The 21,472-nt window shown below is 35.2% G+C and overlaps 1 protein-coding gene and 1 long non-coding RNA gene across 6 annotated transcripts; both read left to right on the forward strand.

Moving 5' to 3' along the window:
* The first annotated feature begins 3,796 nt into the window (after positions 1–3,796).
* On the forward strand, positions 3,797–10,577 carry LOC120279199 (putative disease resistance protein RGA3). Of its 5 annotated transcripts, none has more exons than XM_039286066.1 (10): positions 3,797–6,961; positions 7,073–7,097; positions 7,671–7,766; positions 7,877–8,103; positions 8,614–8,730; positions 8,837–9,422; positions 9,498–9,572; positions 9,690–9,755; positions 9,828–10,015; positions 10,099–10,577. In XM_039286066.1, the coding sequence occupies exon 1, from the start codon at positions 3,956–3,958 to the stop codon at positions 6,443–6,445; it is 2,490 nt and encodes an 829-aa protein (XP_039142000.1). In that variant the 5' UTR covers positions 3,797–3,955; the 3' UTR covers positions 6,446–6,961; positions 7,073–7,097; positions 7,671–7,766; positions 7,877–8,103; positions 8,614–8,730; positions 8,837–9,422; positions 9,498–9,572; positions 9,690–9,755; positions 9,828–10,015; positions 10,099–10,577. The 5 variants fall into 5 exon arrangements, with proteins under 5 accessions (XP_039142000.1, XP_039141997.1, XP_039141998.1 ...); XM_039286063.1 differs by having other exon boundaries at positions 8,837–9,242; positions 9,320–9,422; positions 9,828–10,577; XM_039286064.1 differs by having other exon boundaries at positions 8,837–9,242; positions 9,329–9,422; positions 9,828–10,577.
* Positions 10,578–20,257: 9,680 nt separating this feature from the next.
* Positions 20,258–20,921, forward strand: LOC120278433. The gene is made up of 3 exons (XR_005541732.1): positions 20,258–20,439; positions 20,532–20,686; positions 20,834–20,921. It is a non-coding gene; the product is annotated as an uncharacterized LOC120278433 (long non-coding RNA).
* The last annotated feature ends 551 nt before the right edge of the window (positions 20,922–21,472 follow it).

Raw genomic sequence — 21,472 nt, forward strand, 5'->3', positions numbered from 1 at the left:
TAGAAAGAAAGTAGTGCACAAGTCTTTAAGGCGTGGGAAACACTTTTCTTTAGGCTTAATTTGCCTCCACCTAATCTCAAACTTTGGATGCAAAATGGATTGAATGGCGAATTTCCTTTAGGATACAATGAAGACCCTTGAGTATGGTTTGCACTTCCAAACTCAAGCAAAGACAATAATGGCTTTTACAAAGTGAAAGTTTGCTTCTATCTTTTGTGCACTCAAAGAACAAAGCAAATGAACTTGTGAGGAGTTTGTCTGTCATTCAAAATTGATTTGAATGATGGTAGGAGATTATTTTTATAGAAATGAAGTGGTGTTTAGTAAAAAGACACACCACTTCAATAATGAGTGTCATTTAAAAAGACACATCAGCTTCATTACACCACTTCAATAAAAGACACATTATTTCATTAATGAGACACACCACTTCATTAAATAGACACACCATTTTACTAATGAGACACTAATTCATTAACGAAACATCTTTTCAAATAAGATAAAACAATCATTCATTAGTTAATGAAATCACAAATGACAAGTTCTCATTAGTTGTATTACAAGTGGTGTTTATTATATTAGTGTCTTTTCATTTTTAAAATCCTTTTCACAGTTATTTGTATAATAAGGAAAGTTATATGTATATTCTTTTATATTGTATTCCCTGTATATTCCCTGATTTGTCTTTCTGTAGATAAGAATTCTATTCTGAATAGAAGATTTTGGTTATACCTAAGTTAGGCCTAATTTTATACTCTTGTATTTGTATATAATCAAAGCTATGAATGAAGGTGGAAAAACACTTTTGCCTTGTCCGATATCAATCCCTATTTCCAGTGTGAGATTTCAACATTTTATCAATTTCAAATAAAGGAGGTTACAAGGGAGATCTTTAATTATAAAGTCAAAGCATTTTTCTAATATCATTCCTGCTTTTCATTGATCTGCTCATTCTATTGCTTATTATTTGGTTTGTACCTTGAAATAAGTAGTGTAGTGCACATAAGTTTGAAGGTAAATATGAGTCTAGACCTTATCCTATGAGCATAAGTTTATCCATTTTATTAAAATTTAACATGATTGATTGGCTAGATCAAAAAATTGTCCATAAGCTAATGGATATTTGCAAATAATATAAAAAATTTGCTAACAATATCAGAAAAACAAGTTCCATCATGTTTCCTATATATGTGCTATAATCTAAAAATAGTTTTTTTTTTTTTTTTACAAAGGTAACACGTCTTTTCTGGGGTTTGGACTTACAAGTTTGCAGCCATAACAAGAGACTGATTACCACCAGTGTATTTAGTGGGAGTTGAACCTCCTACACTAGCCCCTTTCGTAGTACGGCTAATGTCTCCAAGTTATGCACTTTTTAACAGATTCCTTTCTTTAACAATTGAATTATGAGTGATGTTAGTTTTTTTAAAATCTTTTGTTGAGTCTTTTTTTTTAACAATTAAGTTGGAATGTGGGACAACCTGTTGAGTCATTGCCTCGTTGGTTCTTATGGCTGATTTTTTTAAAACCTTTCGTGAGTCTTTTTTTAAGAGTTAAGTAAAAATTTCAGACAACCTAACACACTTTAAACAATGTGAGTGTTATGTCTTTGTCATAATACAATATGATACATTGCTCAATAATTATTTAATAAATTCCCAAGTGATTCATAATTAGTTAAATCCAAAGTGTGAGCCCACCCCTGTTTAATCCTAACTATTGATTTTATGTTTTGAGTTTGAAACCCTAGCCCACCTCTTCGATTCCTTCTAATTTAGATCGTCATTTAGAAAAAGTGAGACCTAGCCTCATCTTTCTCTCCTCTGTTTGCATGTGGTGTCGGGGGCGAGGACGGGAGGGTTTGTTTCACTTTTGTTGTTGGGGTGAGCACTCTCTTCATCAGATTTAGAGTCAAGTTGTAATTTTGAGGGTATTTTTCTGATTGTGAGAATAGTTCTGAAGCCTTGCATGCTTCCTGGGTTTCACCTAGTGGGTTTGCATTCGTTTGTCTACGCACTAGGTCCAGCCAGCCGGATTCGGAGTATGACACAAATACTCAAGTATTTTTGGTATAGAAATGTATACACTTTGGGTCAAAAAAACAAAAATGCTTTAGTGCAAAATCATCGACGCCTTAGTGCAACAAAAAAACTAATATATTAAGTTTAAGAAATATAAACAAACCAACGACCTTTTGATCTATTGGCTCTGGTTCTCTTGTATGGGGAATTCATGTCCTATTGAGAAAGCAGGTTTGAACTTCAACTCACGAAAGGTGAAGAGTACAGATGTATTAAGATATTAATTCCATGTCTTTGACTTGAGTTATTGATTTTCACATATATATATATATATATAAACACTATAGGTTAAAAAAAATTAAACATTTAAGTGCATAAAATATAAGCGTTTTTTAGAAATTTTTTTTTTTGAGCCCAAAAACAAATATTAAGTAAAAACATAAATAGTTAAGTTGAGAATCTAATCACTTTAACGCAAATTTTTATACATTTTTTTCAAAAATTGATACCGAATATAAAACAAACTAATGTTGATTATAATTATTATTTGTTCTCCCTCTGCTTGCTAAGTGTATGGGATAGCATGTTAAATCCAAACAAAAAAAGAAACTAACTATTCAGAGAATATAACTTTATAGAAAGCACCATATAAAAAGTTCACTATTTATAATTGTATACACAATATATATATATATATATATATTTTAATTTGGTCTTAAATTTATTTATATATAAAAAAAGTTAAACGTTCATCTCAGTGGTCATTTTATAGGTTGTAGTAAATAATGAAAGAAATTATGATCAACTTAGCTTATGGCTTAATTAAGCAAGTGATTCCACCAATTTTTTTTTTAATTTTAATTTTTTTATTTTTTTACAAAGACAACAAGTGCCAGTCATGTAATATCAAAAAAAGACAGATATGGTAACGCACAAATTATAATGACTTACCGACCCCTTACAAATTTATTAACTCAGTCAAACGTCATATAGAGCGATTAGAGTCCTACTACGTGCATGTCCGAAAGATTTTTTAGAACCAAATCAAAGCCAATAAATCCCTTTGCCATGCAACTCTGGAGAGAAGGGAAACGACATCACCCAATAAATAGTAAATGAGCAGTTCTACTGCAATATTTACACAATATTACAACAGTACTGCCAATCCAGGGATTTGACCCTCGATTATATCTATTCATCATTCAAGTAAAAATCCATTGTACTAAGTAGTGGTTGTTAGTGAGTCCACCACACTCCCCGTAATTGAGCTTTAATAAATAAGTTCTCTCGTTTATTGCTGACTAAATTGAAGAACCATATTTGTGACTTTGCTTAGTCAAAGACTTCACAAATTAAAACGTATATATATCTCTTTCTCTAAAATATTATAGAAAAAGTTTTCCATCCAATTACCTATCTCGGCCGGCATGATAATTGAATTTTTAATTTCTTCAGTACTATGATACATTAATGTTCAATGGTTTACATGTGATTTAACATCATGATTGGTTGATAAAATCTATCTTAAACCATGTAATTAATTAGTACGGTTTTGATTATTATAATATAATAGGATATATAAAATAATGTGCAATGAGTTACAAGTTGAATGATTTGTTTATCGTTGTGAAGTTATCAAGGATTGGCATACAGCTCACTCACCAACCATTGTTTGCTGTGAAAATAAGATTTTTATTAAATATATTTCAGATGGTACAGTAGATATGATTGAATGATTAATTTAATTTAAACCTGGTTGCGTTCAGAGGCTGGTCCATCAAACTTCTTAGTCATCATCATAATCTGAGATCAGCTGGTCTTACAAGAAATTAAGAAGATCATGGCGATGATTGTGTATGCTTTTGCTGGAAAGCTGGTGGAGAGGCTGGGTAATGCCATTGAAGAGAAGGCCATCATGGTGTTAAGAGTCAAGGATGAGCTCCAAAAGGCTCCAGAGAAGGATGGAGAGGATCGCACATGTGCTCAAGGATGCTGAGAGAAGAAGGATACAAGATGAGGCTGTCAAAGGTTGGGTGGATGAGCTGAAAGATGTGATGTATGATGCCGACGACATCATTGATCTTTGCATGATACAGGGCACGGGGCTGTTGCAAGATGATCATCATTCTCTGCCGGCTGAGTCAAGTGCTGCTGCTTCAACACGGGTACGCTGCCGTAACTTTCATCTGCTCTCTTGTGTGTGTTGTGTGAAATTTCGCTATGAGATTGCTGATCAAATTAAGAATCTCAATGTTAAGTTAGAAGAGATATCTAAGGACAAGGATCAGTTTAACTTCATAAATTCTTCTTCTAACTCAAGCGATGCATATGTTGTGAATGAATCTTCATCTCGTCAGAGTTCCTGCTTACCTGAACCTGACATCGTGGGCTGGGATATTAGAGATGCAACTAAGAGTCTTGTTGAATTATTGGTCTGCCCTCATGAACAGAAATGCCGTCTTTTTGCCATTATCGGCATGGGGGGTATAGGCAAAACCACACTCGCTCAACAAATATATAATGATTCAAAGATAAAAGATGATTTTGTGTTACAGTCATGGATTTGGGTTTCAAAATCTTTCAAATCAAGGGCTGACCTGCTCAAAGAAATCATAAGAAATATTGGGGGTAGTTATGGAGAGTCAACAACAGTCACAGAGTTGCAAAAAATACTTTATGATGTCCTGCATGGAAAGAGCTTATTCTTGGTTTTAGATGATGTTTGGGATGCGGATGTATGGATTGATTTAATTAAAAATCCGATACAAATAGCAACAACAAAATGTAGAGTCTTGGTTACCACAAGAAACAGAAATACTGCAATGAAAATGGGGGCAATTCATATCCACAATGTCAGTAAATTGTCTTTGGATTTTGGTTGGGAATTACTTTGTAAGAAACTTTCCACAAACAGTGATGAGACTGATATGCAAATAATGAAAGATATTGGGATGCAAATTATTAATAAATGTGATGGTCTTCCGATTGCAATCAAAGCTATTGCTGGTGTTCTTATAACAAAAGACAAAAATAAGAGAGAATGGGAGAATGTTCTTAACAGTGATGCGTGGGCTATTACTGGACTTTCAGAAGAGCTTCAGGGAGCATTATATTTGAGCTATGAAGATTTGCCTTCTGCTCTTAAACATTGTTTTCTCTATTGTGGTCTTAAGTTGGAGAATCGTACATTTTCTAGTAAAGAACTTGTTCCTGAATGGATTGCAGAAGGTTTTATAAAACCAAGTGGAAATGTATCGATGGAGGATGTTGCTAAAGACTATTACATGGAATTAATCGGGAGGAGTTTTTTACAACCTGACGAGGAGTTTCTTGATATGTCCAGATGCACGATGCATGATTTGTTGCGAGGTCTTGCTCAGGCTCTTGCAGGTGATGAATGCTTTTTAGGAGATCCACAAGACGCACAAATAAGTATAAAAAAAGTACGTCGTCTAACAGTGTCAAGTACAAGGGAAAGCGTCAGTATTCAACATCTTGACTGCCTTAGAAGAGTATGGTTATCGACCCCGCCAAGTTTGAATACGCAAGAGATTGGAAGCCTCAAGCATTTGCGTTTATTGATCCTCAATGGGGCTGGGATTGAGAATATCCCTGATAGTATTGGGGATTTGGTGCACTTAAGGCTTCTTAATCTAGACCATACAACAATATGCAAACTACCAGATTCTTTGGGAAACCTTATTAACTTACAATTCTTGTTTCTTAGTGGTTGTAAATCTTTGCACACCCTCCCTAGAAGCATAACTAAGCTATGCAATTTAAGGAGACTCTTTCTCGAAGACACTCCTTTGAGTTATGTGCCCAAGGGAATCGGCAAGTTGGAACATCTTAATTATTTGTCAGGATTCATCATTGGAGACAATGGTATCGACCAAGAAGAGGGGTGTGACCTAGAAGAGCTGCAGATGCTGAAAAACCTCAATTACCTTCAAATACAAAACTTGGAGAAAGCAAGTGGCAAAAGTGCTTCAGTGCTCTCAAACAAGTCTCAGCTTAAAGAAATATTTCTTAGTTGCACACCAAACACTAGTGAAGATATTCAACAACAACAGATGGATAAGATTGTGCAAGTCTTTGATGAGCTATGCCCTCCATCAGGCCTTGAGAAACTAATAATTGGACATTATTTTGGCGGTCAATATCCAAAGTGGCTGACATCCACTTCAATTAGTACTGCTTTTCTTGAATTGAATTGTTTGATACTTGGTCGTTGCACCAACTGCTCTCAGTTTCCCCAGCTTGGCCAACTACCCCAGCTCAGCTATCTAAAGATACATGGAGCGACTGCAGTAGTATCAATTGGTCCCGAATTTCTTGGCAATGGAGAACATGCAAAAAGTGCCTTCCCCAAGCTTGAATACTTAATAATTTGGAACATGGCTAATTGGGAGAATGGTCACTAATGAGTGGAGAGGAAGAAAACGAGCTTGAATCTAGCAGGCTGTTGCTCTTCCCTCGTCTTATTCGTATTGCCATTAAAAATTGTCCCAAGCTTAAAGCTCTCCCAAAAGGCCTGAATCGCATCCCAAAATTGCACATCAAACAAGCTGCCAAACTTTCGAAGGTCTCTGATCTCCCTGCATTGAGAGAATTGGAAGTCATTGATTGCCCAAAGCTGGCATGTGTCGAGAAGCTTGACTCTCTACAGACCTTGATGATGATTGATGAAGAGAACAAGAGTCTCCCCCAGTGGCTCATTTCTTTCCTACAACAATTCAAAATGCCTCAAGACAATCAATTCCACTTGCATTTGGAATGCACTGCCCAAGCGTTGAAGGGATGTTTGAAAGGGCGTCCCTATTGGGTTTTCCTCCAGCAAGTACCCCGCTTCGAAGCATATGCAGAGAAGAAAAGCATGTATTTGAAGTTCACTAAAGAACCATTTTCCTACCAAACCAACCTTGATGAAGAGACAACTGGTATGTATATGACTCATGAGATATACTCTCCTCTATATTTTGTAATTTGTAAGTGCTTATGATTTTGTTTATGAGAATTATGATGTTTACCTCTTCTTGTGGCTTATGCAGAATGACATGAGGACTTGCGTGACTGGTATGGCTCATTGCATCTCTAATCTTGCTTGTGTGTGTGTATATATATATATATATATTCTTCAATCTGCTTTGATTTATTTATCTATCTACTGTATGATTTGGAATTATGCTCATCACTAGCAAGTTCTATCTTTAGAATTGTGATAAATATCTGTTCACTGAATTAATTTTCACAGGAGGAATGGTGGGTAAACATTTTTACTAGGTGATAATATCATGACTAACCTGCAAACTAGTTAGACAGTTCAAGTTACATGGTTTCAATTTGAGATGATGCTTTCTGTGGATCATGAATGCCATATCAATTCATGCAAGGGTACAGAGAGGCATCCTGCAATGCTTTTGGGTTTCTTTCCCTCGTCATGCTTAATTTCTTTAATTTTCAATGTGATTTGAGCTTGAGACGAGATGGTCTCCTTGTACATGTTACAGCTTAATTAATTTACATCATCAGTTATAGGTAGTGATAGATCGAATAGCATGACACTTGTTTAATGACCGGTTTCCTTTTTACCTTCCTGAACAATATGTGAGAGTTTCTTCTGAATTATATATATATATATATATGCAGATATCTGGGAATAGGGCTTCCAGTAGAATGTCTGAAAATACAATGGAGCATGCATGTTAAGACGTGCGCCTCTAATTGTGCTTGAAGCTCTTGGGGGTGAGTCAGTTTTCTCCAATGACAGTAAATGTCAGCGAACCTATATAGTGTTTCTGATAACTTTACTTTTGGTCCTATTAACGAAAAAATTCCTAATTGATATTGAACAGGTTGTATGTGGAAATGATAGGCGAGAAATGGCGTAATCCATCGGCTACAATTCAATCTAATGAATGATTCATTTTCAAACTTTCTCTATTCACAATCTTCCAACTCCTTCAGAATCAATGAACTAATGAACCAATCTTGAATCCTGGATTCTAGCTCAACATTGAAAAGATTCAAAGATGTGAGAACATGAAAACTTGCAAGCATATCGGATTCTTATTCATCCGAGGTTTGTAATTAATTTTCAGAGGAGGCCCAGAGAAAAAGAGTAAACATATTTGCATGGCAATGACTTGATGAATTCTTATTTAGTCTGCTTTGATTTATTTATCTATCTACTTTAGGATTTGGAGTGAAGCTCATTACTAGCAAGTTCAATCTTTAGAATTGTGATGCATATGTGAATTTTGCCAGAGGGAATGATGGGTAAACATGTTTACGAAGAGAGTATGTGATATCATGATTCATGACTGACCTGCACACTTGTTTGGGAGTTCGAATTTCTTGGTTTCAATTTGAGATTTTTTCCTTCGTCATAATTTCTTTAAATTTCAATGTGAATTGAGGTTGAAACTAGATAGTCTCCTTGCACTTTTTATGGTTTAAGTAAATTACATCAGGACTTATGGGGATTGATAGAATAGCATGACACTTGTTTGATATTTGGTTTCCTTCTGTACTTAGTTTTCTATACAATACATGAGAGTTTCTTTCGAGTTATATGTATCTATATATGCAGATATTTGGAAGTGGACTTTCCAGTAAAATGTCTGAAAATACAATGGAGCATTATAAGATTTGTGTCTTTAAATTCTGCTTGAAGCTCTTGAGGAGGAGTCCATTTTCACCAGTGAAGGTAAGTGTGATCATACCTTTACATTGTGTCTAACAATTCTAACTTTTGATTTGTCTTTACCAAAATATAGGCTGCTAATATTGAATTCCTGATTGATATTGCACAGGGTCTATGTGGATATGATGGGCAAGAGATGGCCTAATGCTTCGGATACAATTTAATCTAATGGAAGGAATTCATTGCCAAAGCATATCTATTCACACACTACCATCTCCTTCAGAATCAGTGAACTATGGATCCAATCATGAAGCTTGAGTTCTAGCTCAACAGTGAAAAAATTCAATTCATATGTTGAGTTCATAGATGTGAGAACATGAAAACTTGCAAGCATATCAAATTCTTGTTCAACCAAGGTTTGTTATTAATTTTCACCAGAGGCCCAGAAAAGATGGGTAAACATATTTGCATGGCAATGACTTGATGAATGAACTGCGAAATTGTTTGAGAGTGTATCTCTAATCTTGCAAAGCAGGCATGAGCAATTAAAGATATTACAAAGGGATCAAAATGTTGTATGTTTTGATTTCTTTCTCCTTCTCCTTGCTCTCTTTTATTTTGGTTGTGACTTGACCTAAAACTCCCCTTGTAGTTTTTGCAGCTTACTAGAGTTGATCATTGTCCTCTGCTTTCCACCATTAACAACAAAAGGATGCACGGAGAGCACTGCACGAGAAGTTGGGGCTGTCTTTCATGTCAGTTCTTGAATTGATTTCTTTCTTTGATTATTTTTTTCTGAGCAGTTTACAAAGTTTCTTTCAATGATTAAGATTACATATCAGAAAATATGGTGGAGCATGATGAGGATCTTTCCTTCAATGTATGCTTCCCTGACAAGTGTATTTGTAAGTAATGTGACCACAGAACCCTTAATGCTATATCTGATAATTTTAATTTTTTGATTCATATTTACTGAAATATCGACTACTAACAATAATAAAGTCTTCTTTAATATTCAACAGGGTCATGGGAGATTGTGAGTGTTTGCACATCCTTCCTAGAATCATAACCAAGCTATGCAATCTGAGGTAAGTTGGAACATCTCAATAACCTAACAGGACTTATGGTAACAGATGATGGTATTAACATTAGATGCACAGGCAGGAGAAGGATGCACTTGGAAGAGTTAGTGGCACTAGAAAAAATTGCTTACATTCAAATAGACAAGTTGGGGAAGCCAACAAAATTGCATCAGTGTTACCTTCAAATGAACAAGCTTGCTAAAGTGTTTGATGTTATCGCCTCCATCAGGCATTTGAGAACATAAGGATCCATGCCTTCTATTGTTGTCGGTATCCAATGCAGATCCCTTCTACTTTTCTTCTTCACCTGACAATTTTGGATCTTGATGACTGCAAGTCCTTCCTTCAGCTTCCCCAGCTTGGCCAACTTCTGCAAATGGAGCAGATGACGAGGAATCTTGAAAGCTATTGCTGCTCTTCGGTTCCCCACTCTCAAGAAAATTGTCATTCGCGTACGCCACAAGTTGAAATCTCTTCCAGGAGACTCAAGTCATTACAATATCGAAGAATTGGAAGTAGGTGGTGTTCACAGTCTTTTAATGATCTCTGGTCTCCCTAACTTGATATCACTTGATGCTATAGTGTGTCGAGAAGCATGAGTTCCTACAAAGGTTGAAGCTGATTGAAAGTACCAATTCAAACAGAGGAGCTTGCAAGAAAGATCTTTAAGCATAAAGTTGAAGCATTTTGGTGATCTCATTCCTGCTTCCCCTCGATGTTCTTTTGTTGGTTTATAGTTTCTTGGTGTTATTTGGGAGATACATAACAGTTTCTGTCACTCTTTTTGCACCTCTGGAATAAGGAATGTACCCGAAGTTTGAAGTTGAATATATAAGTCTAGACCCTATGAACTTAAGTTTATCCATGTTATTAAAATTTAACATGCACGTTGATTGTGTAGATCAAATATGCCTATAAGCCAATGCATATTTGCTAATAATATTATTAGAGAAACAAGTTCCATCCTGTTTCCTATGTCCTGTTGTCTAAGAATGGGATCTTAATTTCTTTCCTTTACAATTGAATGATTACTGTCGTTGGCATTTTTAAAGTATTTTGTGGAGTCTTTCTTTGACAATTAAGTTGGAATGTGGGACAACCGAGCCATTGATTCCTGTGGTCGGTTCTTTTGTAGTCTTTTGCGGAGTTTTTCTTTAGCAATTAGGGGTTGTTTGGTTCTGAGACTTGGATTGGGAATGGGCTCAATGCTTTGTTTGGTTGGCAGGCTTGGGAATGTGGGAGGAATCTATGAAGAATGAGATGAGGGGAGAGGGTTGATGGCATTCACCCCAATTGGTGAATGCCCAATCCGGATGAAACGTCCATTTTACCCTTAACTTTAAAAACTTTACTCTATATATATAGGAAAAAAATGTTGAGAACATTAGTAAACAAATAATAATGATAACATATTACAAATAAATTAATACTATAAAAAAATACAACAATAACAATAAATTAAATTAATTCTTAAAATAATAAAAAAATAAAAATGATAACATTGTAACAAAACAACGATATTAATAATGAAGATTGATTGTAAAAAAATTAATTATAAAAAAATTAATTATAAAAAAATAATTATCACAATAATGACAACATATTACAAATAAAAATAATATTATTGGTCAATGTATTTATTTATTTAATATTTACTCTATAAGGGCATAAAAAGACATTTTCGCATATTTTTTTCTATTTACTTTTCTCATTCCCAATGAATTACTCTCCCATACCCTCCAACCAAAAACACAGTTTTCCTTCAATTCCTAATCTATTCCCCCTTATTCTCATTCCTATCTCATTCCTCCTCAACTCCATTCTTTGCAAACAAACAGCCCCTTAAGGTAGATTGTGGGACACCCTATCACATTTCAAAGAATGGGAATTGTAATGTCTTTAGCATGATATAATATGATTGTGTTAATTTTATTTACTACCCAAGGTATTCCTAATTAGTTAAATCCAAAAAATTAAGCATTTTTGTTGTGAATGTGGCGTGAGAAAATTTCCGAGCTGCAATATAGTATGCACAGTTGAAAGTACTGTAGTAATTACTGTGCATAACGTGCTCAAGACCTTACAGAACTTGGGAATTCAACTTTTGGGAGAATGGGCAAAGAGCACGGTCTAAGCAAGTATGCTTAGCCCCTGCTAATCTAAAGAAATCAACATTTTTGAGAAACATGAGTCCAATTCACAGTACATATATAATCGTGCCCATGGGCAAGGTCAAAGACCACTTGCATGCTTACGCACATGCTGATTTCTGCATTTTTTTTTTTTTCAGAAACAAGGCCCCAAACATGGCCCAAACATGGGCCTGCTTCACTCTGTAAGTTGGGAATTTTAAAAACCCTTATGACATTTGAGAGAGAGAGAGAGAGAGACAGAGAGAGAGAGAGAGAGAGAGAGAGAGAGACAGAGAGAGAGGGTTTGGAGCACTTCAAGAAGGCTTGAGATTGGCTTAGAAACTCCAAGAAGCTTGGTTTGATGCTTCAAAGAGGTTTTTTTGGGAAGAGGAGTGGGGCGAACCCACTAGAGACCCAGGGACGTGCACAAGCCTCGGTGGAACAAGTGGGAATATGGCCGCGCTCACGTGGGCGCCGAAACCACCTGTACACAACCACTATTCACAACTCCCAGAAATGTGCCCTCAGTCAAGAATCGAACTCTCACCATTCGGTGAGAGCTCTATTGGCGACCCGTGTACCAATAGACCCGAAGGTCGTTGGCTGCTTCAAAGAGGTTAAGAAGAGAGGGAGTAAACTTGCGATTCATGCCCGTAAGCCTCTTTGGCATTTCTTTTGTTGTTTGTGAAGCCACTCATAGATTTAAGCATTGTAAGCTTGCAATCTCCATCTTTCATGATTATAGTGAAATTTCTGCCCGTGGATGTAGGTTTGAAGAGCTAAACTGCTTTAAATCATTATGTCTTTCTTGTAGATTGCTTGACTGGTGTTGCCCTATTCTTTATTGTGTGTTATTGTGTTGTCATATTAAGTTGTTCGTGTCTGACCTCAACAATTTTTGTATAGAAATGTACATACCAATTCAAAAAACATAAACATTCTAAGGCAAAAATATAGCCATTTTGGTGAAAAAAATAATTCATTTGGTTCAAAAATATAAACTCTTTAAATTTAACAAAAAATTAAATAGTTAAGTACATAAACATAAACAAAAGAATTTTAGTAGAAACATAAATAGTTATGTCTAGAAATCTTAGTATTTTGATACAAAATTTTGTATATGTTTGTCCAAAATTGATATGGAATCATGAACAAACTAGCATTGCAAAGCATCCCTGCCCCTTATAAGTGCATGCAAAACGTTTCTTAGGCAAATAGTGATGGCACTTGGAACCTCCATCTCACAAACACAATATATATAGCGATGGAAGATCGCAACTGGATCCTAATAGTGTGGGGCTTCAATCATCCCATTCAACTATTATGGAGGCACTTGGAACTTCCATCTCACAAACACACAATATATATATATCCTACTTCAGGAATGGGATCTTGAGCAATCTTCTCGATGTTTGATCTTTTATTTTTTCCTGTAGTCAATGATGGAGCTTCCATCCTATTTTGGAATGGTCTTTGGGTTAATGGATGTGCACCTAATGATATCTGCTTGAGACTTTCAACATTACTTAGTGTACATAGGCATTGTTTGGAACCATTTTTCCACGTTCTTCCTACCATCTCTATTACAAGTGATCCTGTTATTTCTCACATTCATGTATGGATGAGTGCCTTCTCTTGGACAGCAGTGGCTTAACATTCTAGGGGGGCCTCTTCTGAATTGGAATGCAATTCTTACCATTTTTAGTCGGATGAACTTCCCTAGTAGATGGATGTCTTGGATTCAAACATGTATTTGTTTTGCTTCTTTTTCTCTCCTTATTAACTAGCAGCCATCTTTTTAATTTAAATCTTCTAGAGGGCTTCGGCAAGGAGACCCCTTATCTTCCTATCTTTTTATTCTTGTGGCATAGAATCTTACTGCTCTTTTGAATTTTGCCATGAGACAAAATATGATTTTGGGTTTCAACTCTGCTCTTGGCAATAATTTTAATCATTTAATGTATGTTGATGATGTAATTCTTATTACTCAGGCGAATAGGAAATCTGCTCGTTATATCAATTTATGTCTTTCCATTTATGAGAGGCTTACTGGTCAAAGAGCTAACAATGCTAAGTCTGCTATTTATTTTCCCTCTAGATTTAATTGTAGGTTGTAGTCCAAATTTGTAGAATTCTTGGTTTCAACACTGGTTCTTTTCCTTTGAATTATCTTGGCATTTCTATATCTCCTAAAAGACTTGCTCTTTCTCATTTCTCTAAGTTACTCGATAAAACTGAGAAAATCCTTTCTTTTTGGCGCCATTCTAACATTTCCATGGCTAGTAAAACTATTCTTATCAACTCTGTTATGATGTCCAAGCCTGTGTATTACCGGTCTATTTATCCTATTCCTGATTCGATTTTAGACGCGGATCTCTAAGGCTGCAAGGTCATTTTTCTGGTCTAAGGGTGGTAATAGAAAAGGCATGAATTCAGTTAACTAGACAGATATTACGCTTAGCCGTCCTGAGGGGGGTCTCTCGATTGGTAATCTGCGTGCCTCTAAAATTTCGTTGATGTCCAAGAATACTCTCATATATTTAAATCATCATGATGCCATCTGGGTAGATATCTTTCTTCATAAATATGGTACTCTTAACTTTTGGACTGATTCCATTCCTGCCAATTGCTCTTGGTTTTTTAGAGGTTTGTGCCATAATGTTAATATCATTAAACCTCAGCTTTGGCTTCATCATTGTAATTCTGATTTTATAGATTTTTGGTATCATCCTTGGTACTTTGATGTTCCCTTGGCTTTTAAACCAACTTATCTGAATATGGACATCAATCTTGATTCTATGAGTTTGTCTAGCTTTATTCAGGGCAGTTGCTGGAATCTTTCCCTATTACATGAGGTGTTTGGTGAGTTGCTTAATTTTGATTATCTCTCCACTGAAAGGCTTTGTGGTTTCAGTGATAATCGTTGGGTTTGGTTTCCGAAATCCAGGAATCATAAGCTCTCTTCTTTGGTCTATGCTCATTTTAATAGATCTACAGGTTGTGCTGATCAGTGGAATGGCTGAGGGAATATCTGGCGTCTTGGTATTGCACCTAGACCTAAACATTTTTTATGGTTGCTCTTTCACAATGGCATTAAAACTTATGATTATCTATACAGATTGAATCGTGGTCCTCAAACCCTTTGCAGATTTTGTAATCTTGATTATGAAACTATTGAGCATCTCTTTCATACTAGTCCCAAGGCCCTGGCTCTTTGGAGTTTTGTTAGCCTTCTTATTTGTAAGCGCATTATTTTTTCGGGATGGTTTCTCTACGGGTAGACATGGGCACAGGCCGATTAACCGAGCCCGCCGGGCCCAACCCGGCGGGTTCGGGTCGGTCTTTGGCCGACCCATAACCGGCTCGGCCAACAGTGCCGACCCGCCGGTCCGGGACGACCCGCCCCGGGTACAATGCCAAACCGCCCGCCAAGTTTTTTTTTAAAAATTTTAATATTTTAAATAAATTTATAAATAAATTTATCAATATAATTTCAAATATAAAACAAAATATCCAAAACAAATAATAACAAACAATGTTGGTATGTGACTGATTTTATAGGCATTTGTTATGCAATTTGTTTAAAATTAGTCGATGTGGGACTAAATTACAATAGTAAAAGACTTGTTTACTGATTCTAGCTTTTAGTATAGCATTTTTATCAAAACAAAATTTAATAGTAGATTGGTTAGAGTAGTATATGATTGGTTTTAATGGTTGATGAAGTTCTTGAGTTCAAATCATGGTGACCACAATTGTTGTTTTTTATTTGTTTTAAATCAAATCTAAACTTTAAAATTTTAAAAACTATTTAGGATAATTTCAAATAAATCACCAAAATTAAAAACTTTTAGTATTAATTTATTTTTTTTAAATGCTTATTATTGAATATTTTGATAATGTTTTAAAAGATGATACTTGTTAGTATAGGATTAAATTTAAATATTTTCAAGAATCATAGATTTGATTAAAAGGGAACATGAGACGATGGAAATTGAAAAAAACTTATTATATGCGAAATTTAATTTTCTATAAAAACAATTAAATATATAATTGAGAAATTAAAATAATAATGTTTATTTTTTACCGTTATTTAACATTATGTTATGATAAATATTTTTTTAACATAATTTAGTTTTCTTACATTAAAATATATTATTAACAAATTTTTATTAGTTATTTATTCGTCAGGATTTTGGTGAATATTATAATTTTAAGTTCATAATATATCTAGAAATACATACAATTTTAGAATTTTCACCCAATAATATACAAAAATATGTATGAAAGATTATAGTTTTAAATTAACAATAAGGTTATACTATTACACATCATGACATTATGTTTTTTTATATTTATTTTAAATAATATTAATAACGGAGATAAGTAATACATATAAAAACAATGGATTATAATGTTGAGTAACACAAAAAAGGGTGAGTAATACCCTTTTTTTATAATGGTTGCTACTAACAATTAAAGTAAATAATTTGACACAAAATGCAAAAATAATGGAATCTAAAAGGATATATATAATTAAACAGAAAGTGACAAACTAATTTTTTATTCTTTTTAAAGTATGTTTATATATTTTTCTTTTCTTTAATTAAACATGGAAAGAGTTTGGGTTAGTGGATTAGGTGTTTGAAGGATGAAAAGGTCATGGATCAAATCTTTGGTGCTTTGAATTTAAGTTTTTTTTTAAATAAAAAAAGGACTCAACCCGCCGGGTTGCCGAGTTGGGACAGCCCCAACCAGTAACCGGGTCCGCTACAGTGCGGGCCGGTTCCGGGCCAAGCCAAAAGACGGCCCGTGTCCCCCTCTATCTACGGGTAGCTGGCTTTGTCCTTTCAATCCTGATTTTGATAATCATGATCAATCGGTCATTGCCACTGCCTCTTGGTTCTTATGGAAGGCCAGATGCAATCTTATCTTTAGAAATGAAGCTCCTGATCTTCAGCACATCCTTATCAGAGCCATCCACCATGTCAGGGAGTATTCTCATCCTTTTTCTTTTCAACTTGGTAAAAAACTTATTTTGAATAACTTTTTTTTTTCTGACACTCCTTTTCTCTTTGTTCGCTTTGTGGGTTCTGGTGAGGCTGGTGTGTTTGGTACAGGCTTTTATGTTCAACTCTCTGATGGTTTGCGTTGGCTGTTGCACAACTTTGGCAGATTCGGTCATTGAAGCTGAATGCCTTGACTCTGATTACTGCTCTAGGGTAGTATTTTCGAGTTGGATATTCCTATTAAGACGATATTCTTGGCCAATACTGATCTCCATTGTGGGATCAAGGATGGTAGCTCCCATCATGCGTGGAGAATTAACCCTTTATTTTCTAGCATATCTGACTATGCTCTTGGTCTTGGCCAGCCGACCATTCATCTCATTCCATCTGATTGGTTAGCTGCTGCTTCTTGTCTTGCCCTCCATGGGCTAAACTCTCAAGACTTGACCCTATTCTTTTAGGTAGGGACCTCCCCTATTGGCTTATGAAGCAATTTTCTAGGTTTGGTGTTGGTTTGTAATGTTTAGTTCTTGTGTTTCGCTTTGTTTTGTTGTTTTGTTTTCTGCTTTAGGTTTCAAGTTTGGTTCTGTTTTTTATTTTATTTGAGCCTTTGGCTCTGGTCTGTATTTTGAACTAATTGTATTGTTTCTTTGTTTTTAATAAAATAGCTCACAGAGCTCTTTCCCTAAAAAAAAAAACATTCTAGGGGGGCCTCAAATGGAATATTCTCTATTAAATCCATCTATTGCTTATTTAATGATTGAGGCCCATGTTACCCTTTAATCCCAACCATTTGAAAAGGGTCATGCTTTAGAAAAATCAATATTTTCAACTGATTCACATGATATAATGAGATACTCACGCTACACCAAAAAAGAGTTTTTGAGGTGGCAGTTTTAACCACCTCTATAGCGCGTTGGTTTTTCCACCTGCCTCTAAATCGTCTCGCCTGTTTGTACCAATAAGTTGTATCTATAGAAGTGGTTGTAATAACAAGGTAGTTATAACCGCAGCTATACCTAATAAATTCTTATCTCTTACTACGGCTAATATTTTTTCATCCTTAACAATTCTTTAGAGGCAGTTATAACCGCCTAATAATTTATTATTCCTCCCCAATAGCTTTAGAGATAATAACCTCCTCTATATCTATGAACATCCAACCAAAGGATACATCGTTGTAGAGAATATGCAAAAATAATGTAAGAGTAAGTGAATTTTGAATGTCTAAATCAACAACATCAAGCATATTTTTAAATTTGGAAATGCAAGGTTTTGGTTTTATTTCTCAAGTGCAGATATTACAGAACCATCCACCCTTCAAGTTTTTTGTTTCAATCTCAGGGAGCAAGTTCAAAGATCCAAGCATCTATGAGAATGAAGTTGGTTTTCTTCTTTACAAAAATTGCTAGTTTAAAAAATAAAATAGTAATCAAAGGTTTAAGAATAATGCTTCTTATAAGCCTTCATCTAAGAAAAATAGCATTATCTTTTAAGTGCTATATATATATATATAAGGACATGTGTGAAAAGCATATTATCATAACCGTATTATTTTTTTTTATTAAAAGATGAATTATACTATAAACTTAAATTAATGTAAGATTTATAGTTCATAGAGATACAAACATAAAAAGTTAAATTTAGATGGACACCTCTATTTGTCTTAAAACAATTCAGAAAAGACTAAAATGAAGCTCTCTTTTTTTTAAAATATTTTTTTCTTAAAAGAACTGTTTTTAAAATTTATGGAAAATTGAGGGATCACTACCAAATCCGTAAATACATAAATAATACAATAAAAAACCAAACAAATACATGCTCATTATTGTACCATGCCTTCCAATCATGGAGAATCTTCAGACCAAGCTTTCTTAGTGTATATCTTATAGCTGTCACTAGAATCCTCCCATCAGCGTCACCACTACAATGATCAAATTGGTATGTATTATCCTAGTTAACAAACTTATGTATCAAATATGTATTTATTTTAGCATGTATTAACCCAACAAAATAAACAAATATTAATTTCTTTCTATAGTGAAATTTAATTTTAAATTTGTATCATTACAATATAAATGAACCGGGCTCAATTTTTACCTGAAAACCCACATCAGTACAACTCTTCATGAATTGACTAGTTTACAACTTCATAATTGCTCGAGTTGCCCTCAACTGCTGTTGAACATGACTAAGTGGAAGGAATGGTTACTGAGTGGAGAAGACAACAAGGAGTCTAGCAGGCTATTGCACTTTCCCTGTCTAAAGAAAATTTATATTTTCGACTTCCCCAAGTTGAAAGCTCTTCCAAGAAGCTTGAAACATACCAACATCAAAGAATTGCAAATCGAAGGCTGTCACAGTCTTTCATGGGTCTGTTATCTCCCTTGAGAGAATTGGAAGTTGTTGATTGCCTAATGCTAGAGCATGCGGAGAAGCTTGACTCTTTCTAGAGCTTGAAGCTTATTGATGAAGAGAGCAAAAAACTCCCTGAGTGGCTCATCTTGTTTCTCCAACAACATGAAAAAACTCATGAAGATTATTTTCGCTTGTATTTGGAGTGCACTGTACAAGCACTCCATGGGTGTTTGCAAGGGTCTCCGTGTTGGTTGTTCTTCCAGCGAGTATCCTGCTTGGTAGCATATGCTAAACGGAGAAGCATGTATTTGAATTACATTGAGGCATGTCTGGTATGTATGAATCATCACTCCTCTATATTTTTATATAAACTGTAAGTGCCTAATTGTTGATTAGAAGCATGGTGTTTATATAACCAAAGTGGCTGACATCCACCTCAATTAGTACCACTTTTTTTTAATTGAATTGTCTGATAATTGGTCGTTACACCAACTGCTCTCAGTTCCCCAGCTTGGCCAACTACCCCAGCTCAGCTATCTAAAGATACATGGAGCGACTGCAGTAGTATCAGTTGGTCCTGAATTTCTTGGCAATGGAGAGCATACAAAAAGTGCCTTCCCCAAGCTTTAATACTTAATAATTTGGAACACGACTAATTGGGAGGAATGGTTCACTATTGAGTGGAGAGGAAGAAAATGAGCTTGAATCTAGCAGCCTATTGCTCTTAATTCCCTCGTCTTATTCGTATTGCCATTAAAAATTATCCCAAGCTTAAAGCTCTTCCAAAAGGCCTGATCATCGTGTCCCAAAATTGCACATCAAACAAGCTGCCAAACTTTCAAGGGTCACTGATCTCCCTGCATTGAGATAATTGGATGTCATTGATTGCCCAATGGCATGTGTCAAGAAGCTTGACTCTACAGACCTTGATGATGATTGATGAAGAGAACAAGAGTCTCCCCTAATGGCTCATTTCTTTCCTACAACAATACAAAATGCCTCAAGACAATCAATTCCACTTGCATTTGGAGTGCACTGCCCAAGCATTGAAGGGATGTTTGAAACGGTGTCCCTATTGGGTTCCTCCGCAAGTAACCTGCTTCGAAGCCTATGCAGAGAAGAAAAGCATGTATGTCAAGTTCACTAAAGAACCATTTTCCTACCAAACCAACCTTGATGAAGAGACAACTGGTATGTTTACCTCTTCTTGTGGCTTATGCAGATGAAGACCAGCGATAAAAGGTTGAAGTTTAATGACATGAGGACTTGCGTGTTTTTTCCAGGTGATATCATGACTAACAATTCAAGCGCACTAGTTAGACAGTTCAAGTTACATGGTTTCATTTTGAGATGCTGGTTTCTGTGGATCATGAATGCCATATCGATTCATGCAAGAGTACGGAGAGGCATCCTGCAATGCTTTTGGGTTTCTTTCCAGGTTTCCCTCATCATGCTTTCTTTAATTTTCAATGTGCTTTGAGCTTGAAACGAGATGATCTCCTAGTACTTTTTATAGCTTAATTAATTTACATCACAGTTATATGTGAGAGTTTCTTCTGAATTATATATATATATATATATGCAGATATTTGGGAATGGGATTTCCAGTAGAATGTCTGAAAATACAATGGAGCATGTTAAGAATTGTGTCTCTAATTGTGCTTGAAGCTCTTGAGGAGGTGACTGTTTTCTCCAATGACAGTAAATGTCACTGAACCTATATAGTGTGTCTGATAACTCTACTTTTGATCCTATTAATAATAAAATTTCTAGTTGATATTGAACAGGTTCTATGTGGATACAACAGGCAAGAAATGGCGTAATCCATCGGATACAATTCTATCTTATGAATTGATTCATTTTCAGACTTTCTCTATTCACAATCTTCCAACTCCTTCAGAATCAAGGAACTAATGAACCAATCTTGAAGCCTGGATTCTATCTCAACAATGAAAAGATTCATAGCCAGAACATGAAAACTTGCAAGCATATCGAATTCTTATTCAAACGAGGTCTGTAATTAATTTTCAGAGGAGGCTCAGAAAAGTTGGGTAAACTTATTTGCATGGCAATGACTAGATAAATTCTTAGCCAGTCTGCTTTGGTCTATCTATCCATCTACGTTTTGATTTAGAGTTTAGCGCATCACTAGCAAGTTCTATCTTGAGAATTGTGATACATGAATTAATTTTCCCAGAGGTAATGATGGGTAGACATGTTCATG

The sequence above is a fragment of the Dioscorea cayenensis genome, chromosome 16 (assembly GCF_009730915.1).
Source record: "Dioscorea cayenensis subsp. rotundata cultivar TDr96_F1 chromosome 16, TDr96_F1_v2_PseudoChromosome.rev07_lg8_w22 25.fasta, whole genome shotgun sequence".
Classification (NCBI taxonomy): domain Eukaryota; kingdom Viridiplantae; phylum Streptophyta; class Magnoliopsida; order Dioscoreales; family Dioscoreaceae; genus Dioscorea; species Dioscorea cayenensis.